This window comes from Haemorhous mexicanus, chromosome 2 (assembly GCF_027477595.1).
Source record: "Haemorhous mexicanus isolate bHaeMex1 chromosome 2, bHaeMex1.pri, whole genome shotgun sequence".
NCBI classification, from domain to species: domain Eukaryota; kingdom Metazoa; phylum Chordata; class Aves; order Passeriformes; family Fringillidae; genus Haemorhous; species Haemorhous mexicanus.
This window is the reverse complement of record NC_082342.1, coordinates 51,322,926-51,329,977: the sequence shown is the minus strand read 5'-3', so window position 1 is coordinate 51,329,977 and position 7,052 is coordinate 51,322,926. Positions and strand designations below refer to the sequence as shown.

Below are 7,052 nucleotides of genomic sequence, written 5' to 3'. Positions count from 1 at the left end.
GCGGGGAGGTCTGCGAGGAGCTTCCCGGGCCCGGGGATGCGCCTGCGGGGAGACAAGTGAGAGAGCACTATGGGAGGACACCTGGAGTCCTAGGGAGGAGTTTATTTACACCAGGGTGCCGGGACATCAGTCCCCGTGGGCCGGGGGTCTAGAAAGGCGAGAAAGTCCTTCGTAAATTACACAAATTATACAAAACAGTATAAAATCCTTCGGCTGCATGTCAGCACCGGGGCAGGCAAGACTCCCTTCCCTGCTTTCGCCACAGTTCCTGCGGAGCCGAGGTGGGTGTGCGGGTGGTTAGGGGGTGACTGCGAGACCTCTGTCGTCCTTCCCCGAGGAGGACGGAGACATGCGCAAGTCCTCGTCGTCCTCCGAGCACTTAGTGGTGGAAAGGGACGAGCATTTGCAGCTGTGGCCGCCCCCCCCGCCCCGGTGGGAGCTACTTTTGCCTTCTTTCTTGTGCTTGACCCGTCGGTTCTGGAACCAGATCTTCACCTGCTTCTCGGAGAGGTTCAGGTAGGTGGCGATCTCGATTCGCCGCAGTCGGGAGAGGTACATGTTAGAGGCGAACTCCCTCTCCAGCTCCAGGAGCTGCGTGCTGGTGAATGCGGTGCGCATCCGCTTGCTGCTGGGCAGCTGGCTGGACGTGCTGTCTGGGAAAGGAGAGGGGCGCACCGTCAGGACCGGCCGGACCCTCCGCCGCCCACCCCGCAAGGTCGGGCACTCGCCATTCCCTGCTGAGCCCTCCTTGCAGCCCACCCTGCGGGGCCGCAGCTCTTCCTCGTCCCCGGGGGGCCTGAGACCCAGCAAGCTGCTGCCAGACTGGAGTCCGAGCCCACAAGCGTACCGCGGCCGCCTCTCCCTCCCCGTCCGCGCAGCCGGGTCGGAGGCTTGGCGGGCAGCAGGGGGCTTCCCCAGCGCGTCGTCCGGGGCACCGGCAGAGAGAGGTGCCGGGACTCCCCGTCAAGCCTCCATGCGCTGGGCAGGCACCCCCCTCCCCAGGGCCTTCGGCAGGGTCCCCGGGGATCCCCATCACCTCCCCGCAGCGCCCACCGCTGTCATGCAGGCATGCACCCCCCGCTCGCCGCCCCTGCCCGCCTTACCCACGGAGATGCAGTGGAACTGCCGGGGGTCGGGCAGTGGGTAGGCGCCCTGGTAGAGCGCCGGTGCGTGCCCGACGCTGACGGCGGAGACGGAGTGCTGCTGGCGGGCCAGGGGCGAGTGGCAGTACTGGGAGCCGAAGGGAGGGAAGGAAGCCTTGATGAGGGGGATAGCGGGCGGCGGCGGGTGCAGCTGGGAGGCGGTGACACAGAGCGGGCAGACGCAGAGCAGCCCGGCCTTGCGAGCGTGGCAGGCTCCTGCCGGCAGCCCAGGCAGCGGGTGTGAGGGGTGCACGGCGTAGGGGAAGAGCGGCGGCGGAGGACTGCCCTCCCCCTTCTTCTCGCCAGCCTCCCGCAGCACCAGCGAGTCCACCAGGAAGGAGCGCGGCATTGCCCCGCGCAGCCCCCGCGCAGCGCCCCGCGCAGCGCCCGCCCGGCGCCGCTGGCCAGCCCGAGTGGTGCTGAACGGCGCCCGCCGCCCGCTTTAAATAGCGCCCGCGCCATGTGATGGCGGCGCCGGGCGCTCAATGGGCTTTCTGTGGCTCTTCTCTTGGCATTCACGCCGCACGCTCCCTCATTATTTCCCTTGTTAACTAAATGAACTGCATAATGTACTCTATTCTTGTCGACCCCACCCACGCCGTAGCAGGCGGCCTCTCCCCTCCTCTCCCTTTGGCGGGGTTATTTTCTCATTCTCTCGCGATTTAATATTCTTTTCTTTCTCTTTATCACTCTCCTTCGCTTTCAGCCCAGCTTTCAGCCCGCTCCCACTTGTTTATTTTGCCGGCTGCAGCCGCGGTCTCCGCCGGCGCAGCTTCCCTGCCAGCCCCCCGGTGCCTTTCCCACCTGTGGCACTAGGTCGGCCCCCCGGTGCCGACGGCGTCTCTCTCTCCCCTCTCCTCCGGGATGTCTCGTCCCCACTGCCTGGCCCGCCGCCTTCCCCAGCCCCGCGTCTTTGTTCCCAGCCTGGGTCCGGGACCCTCCGCTTATCGCTCTCGCCGCCGTCGGGCGAAGCCCCCGGCCGCAGAGATGTGCCAGCCGGTGCTCCACGGGCAAGGACATCCACCGAGCCTCTGCGTGGGCGTGTGCGCCCGGGCACAGCTAACGGGTGCGGAGAGCCACAAGCATCCCTGCTGCGCTGGTGCGGGTACAGAAAACCCGACACGCAGATACCGCTCCGTGCCGGCGGCTCCCGCAGAGGGAGAAGAAGCGCTCGGCACATTCCGCGTGTCTTTACACCTGTCCCAGCGGTAACACCTGCCATCGCACCATGGCATCGTGGCACCCACGTGCGGCGGCCCCGACCCCGGCCACTACCAAACCGTGCCCGCCCGGCCTCGCATCTCCGCGCACAAGCGCGCCGGGGAGTACCCGGGTCTGTGGGGGCGACAGGGAAACGGCTAATTTTTCCCGAAGGATGAGATTTAACTTAAACACCGCGGCGGTGTCTGGATGTCGCAACACAGGGACCTGCTAAGTTCACAGCGGTCCCCAAAGCGAGCGCGCGTTCCCCGGAGCTAAGGTGCATCGGCGCTGCCCCGTGCAGCCGCTCCCAGCGGCGCTCTCCTCGGAGCTCGTTGATTTACTAGGTGAATAAGGAATGCTAACAAATAAGAAAAAGAAATAATTCGTGGGGATATATATTCTACCCCGGTTTTCCCGTTTAAGACGGGCAATAAAAAGACAAACGCACCCTCCCACCACGGTCAAAACGAGGGGAGATTGGTCCCTACAGCAACCTGCCCGCCTCGAAACCAAACGGGCTTTTTGAAAAGGAGGGGAAAAAAGGGGGAAAGGAAGAAAAAGCATTGAAAGTGGTGTACTCTGTGTCCCAGGGCTGTGCAGAAGTTGTTTTGCCTGTGGTCACAATTCTTATAGCAATCCACGGGAGTTTTGCCGAGAGACTATTGATGCCCGAGCCTAAAAATGCACTGATGTGCACAAATGAACGGCGAAAATTACAGAGCGAACAAAAACGAATGTTAATAACACCTCGTTCCCGCGATTATACAGAAAGGATTCCCAAGTGTCCTTTTCCCGAAAGTGTTAATAGGGTTTGGATTTTTCTTTTTGATTTTTGAGGAAAAGGTATTATAAAACATTTTCCGCCGGAGCCGGGTCCCGGGAAGGGGCATTTTTCCCCGCTGAGAAGTGGCTCGCCACCAGGGGTGGTGGATTCAGCCTTATTCCGAGGGATTCCCGCTGCCCAGGGGCTGAACCCCGGGGCTCCGAGCCGCAGGGAGGCAAAGGGTTAACAGCTTCTGAATGCACACCAAGCCCAAAGCTACTGGGAAAGAATATCCAAAAAAATAACCAGTTTTTTTTTCCAGCCGCTGGACCTTATTGAATGTCATTGAAGAAAGTTTTGAATGCCAGATAAAGAGAGGCGAATTAAAGTGTGTGACAGCAGAGGATAAGCAAACACAAAGAGAACTCTGTCACACTTTGGGCAAAATCCGTGGGCTTTTTACCAAGCCTCTTCGCTATGATTGAATTAAGTAATAGGAAAACATTTTCTTTCAGTTTAGAGCCATTAGACAAAAACTTCAAAGCGAATAACACTTTTTAATGTGCAGCTCAACAATGGAATCTGTTTTGTGCTGAAATGTTTAAATGGTTTGTTGTGCAACTGTGGGCTGAAATAACCTAGACTGCAGCAAAATAGCATCCTTCAATCCGTTTTATGAGCGCTTGAAACTAGCACAGACCTTTAATCCCAGCACTTTAAACTAGCTCCCCTCTCCGTCTTTTTGCGCCTCCCTCTTTTTTGGGGTTTTGTTTTGTTTTTAATAGAGGAAATTCTCCTCGTATATTTGCTATCGCGAAATGATCGCCGCTGAACGAAAAGGGCTCCGAGAGAGGGGGAAAGAGATCCGCCGGCTGGCTACGCGCTGCAGGCAGCTCGGGGGGCGCGGGGGGAGCCCCTCCCGGAGCTGCCGCTGCTGCCTGGGGCGGGCGGCCCCGGCCCGGGGGGGTCCTGCCGGGACAGGGTCCCCGGCGGCAGCGGGAAGTGCCGGCGCTTGGGCTCCGCACGGAGAGAATCGCCGGGGGTAGCTGCTCCCCCCGCGCAGTCAGACCCCCTGGGGAAGGGCATGGGGACAGGGAAGCATCAGGGTGAGCATCAGCTGGGGGACCCTTAGAGAGGGGAACGTCAGGGATCACTGTGGGGAATGCAGGAGGGAGAGGGCAACAGCGCGGGCACTGACTGAGCCGTGCCTGCCCCCCTGGGGCTGGGTGACCTGCGGCGCGGCTGCCGGCGAGGGGACAAGGTGTCACACTGCCGCTGCCTGGGGGCGGCTGTGCCGACAGCGGCTGAAAGGAGCTCCCTCTTCGTTTTGAGGGACCAGCCATCATCGCCTTTTGTGATGAGGCCCTCGCCGTCCGCGGTGCTCGCCGCTTCTCTCCGAGGGTAGGAGGTGCCACGCACCATCAATCCCTAAGTACGGCATGGAGAGGTGCGTTAGTTTGGGAGCTGTGGGGACGTGAGGATGAAATCCCGCTCTAATGGGAAGGAATCGCTATTTCCACGTCCTTGATAGCTGAGCAGGGCTGACGATTTGTGAGTGACTGTAATATTCCCCAGCCTATCCCAAGTAATATTTTCCAATGTAATTATTTTCCAATTTTCCAATATTTACCAAAATGTAAATCAAAGCCAATACTGAGCCACAAGGCACACGCCATGTGAAGGATTGTCCAAGGAATGTTTTTATACACTGGACAAACACACCCAGGAGCAAACCTGTGAGATACCTGTGAATCCCTTCAATTAACCTGATCACTGAATGATTCTGAGTTTGAGTAACCTGTAACAGTTTTTGGTTTACTTTGTTTACTTCTGGCCTCCAGTGATCCACAATAACAGGGATTCCAGAAACATAAGCTATGTTTGTGTTTAATTTCAGTTTTTCCAAAATAAAGGCTAAACCACAAGGGGTTTTGTCATGTGAGTTTTTCTTTATCACTTGTCTGTTCATTCAACTCCTCTCAAATGTATAATTATATAATTTTTGTAGCCTATCAGCAATGGTTTTAAAGGGGGTTTTTAAAAAGGAGAGACTATTTACAAGGACAAATATTGCTAGCACAAAGGAGAATGGGTTTAAACTGGAAGTGGAGAGATTTAGAATAGTTTTAGGAAAAAATTCAGAGGGTAGTGAGACACTGGAACAGGTTGTCCAGGGAAGTTGTGGATGTCCCATCCCTGAAAGTGCTCAAGGCCAGGCTGTAATGGGACCCTGAGAACCTGGGTGTTGTTCCATGTTGCTATGACCCAGCCCTGCTACATTTCCATGTGTTTCATGCAGTTTCATCTGTTTTCCATCACAATTTATCAGGACAATAGCTTATCTTGCCAGTAAAATCTGTGCCACAGGACCAAATCAAAGCTGCTGGTTTCTGCAACCTTTATTTTCTCTTTCCACAGCAGATACCTAGGGTAGAGATTTGCCATTTAGATCTTCTTCAGTCCCACTGGTTCCTAACAGGGCTGGTTTATAAGGGAATCTTGTACTCATCTCCTAAGAAGACAATTTGTTGATTTGACCTCTCACTGAGGAGGCCATTCCAAAGATGTAGCTGGACATAAATAACAACAAAATAACAAGAAAAGTGGGAATATGCAAACCCAAACAATTTAAACCTTTTGCTTTTATAGTGAGACCACATTTTAAATTGCTGGTGACCTTGTGGGACAAAAGTACTCAAAGGATGGAGAAGTGCTTGAGGGTAATGAAGACAAGGAATTGCAAAAGAGTTGGATATTAGGTCTGCAGATGTTGTTAAAATATAAAATTGTTAGAAATACCATCCTTCAACCTCAGAATCCACCTTATTTCCCAGCCCTTTTTTATTGCCATCTTCTCCTTTCTCCAAACTTCTCACCTTTATGTATTTCAAGTCCTCTACAAACTGAAAGCTTCAGAGGTTGTCAGACTGCTCTTTGAGAACATCCAAGGGGAAATTCTGTCATCTTGTACAGTAAGAAGCTGTATCACATCTGCTGTTTATATGAAGCATTTGAACAGTTTCCTGTAGCTGATGTACTCCTTTTTAATCGCATTAATGTGGACGGCATCATCAAACCATATTGATCTGCAGCGTGGGTGCTTGAGGTTGTGGGTACACTGGTATCAGTGCTGGCTTCTTGTTCCCTTGCTGGCAGATTTGGAGGGTCTTGCAGTGGAGGTAGTTACTGCTAAATGAGACATCTGGTTAGTACATTCTGTAACGGAAGAGAGAGAACTAAATGTCTGTTAGATTCACTGATAAAGAACTTTCTTCGGTTTCCAAGTAAAGTTCTACAGGAAGCCAACAGAAAAAAAAAAAAACAGGTTTTCCCTTTTCTATAGTTTAAAAGAGAATATCAGAGAGCTGAAGATACTAGAGCCAATAAAGCCACTGCAGAACAAGCTCCCAGGTGGAGGTCCCCAACACACAGAAGGCATTTCCTGGATGCTTTTGCAGTGCTGCTACACAGGCACGCGCAGAAATGCATCACCAGTGCTGCCAAAGGAGGAGTCTGGAAAATGGGGCAGGGTGTCTGCTCTGGATCAGGTGCTGGTAGGCTGCAGCTGGTGAGTGGCAAGGGTTGTGAGCAAAGAGCGAGGCTTGCTTACCTGCCCCGGGGTTTTCTGGCCACTGCTAAGGACATGGTGACAGAGCCTGAAAGTTGCAGAACTGTGTAGCTTGGTTCCTTCTCTGATGCTGACAAATACATGTTCCTCAAGTGTTTATCATGCATGAACATGAAAGGATTATTCTAAATGTTTGTTCAGGTTGTGTAAAGCAGACCTCACCAAGGTATGTTAATTCCTTTAACTTGCCAGTCCTGGCAGTAGACTGAGAAAATGAGCACTCTGAACTGACAAAGTAATTTTCTTATTTTTGTTACATTTTTGAGGACTTTAACACCTCTTTTGAACACAGTAGAGTATCCAGAACATATTAGGT

General features: G+C 53.9%; 1 protein-coding gene across 1 annotated transcript; it reads right to left on the bottom strand.

The window, feature by feature from the left end:
* Window positions 1-297: 297 nt before the first annotated feature.
* Window positions 298-1,491, bottom strand: GSX1 (GS homeobox 1). Its single transcript, XM_059840370.1, has 2 exons — window positions 1,104-1,491; window positions 298-653 (listed from the first exon to the last, which is right to left on the bottom strand). The coding sequence occupies exons 1-2, from the start codon at window positions 1,489-1,491 to the stop codon at window positions 298-300; spliced, it is 744 nt and encodes a 247-aa protein (XP_059696353.1).
* Between the last annotated feature and the right edge of the window lie 5,561 nt (window positions 1,492-7,052).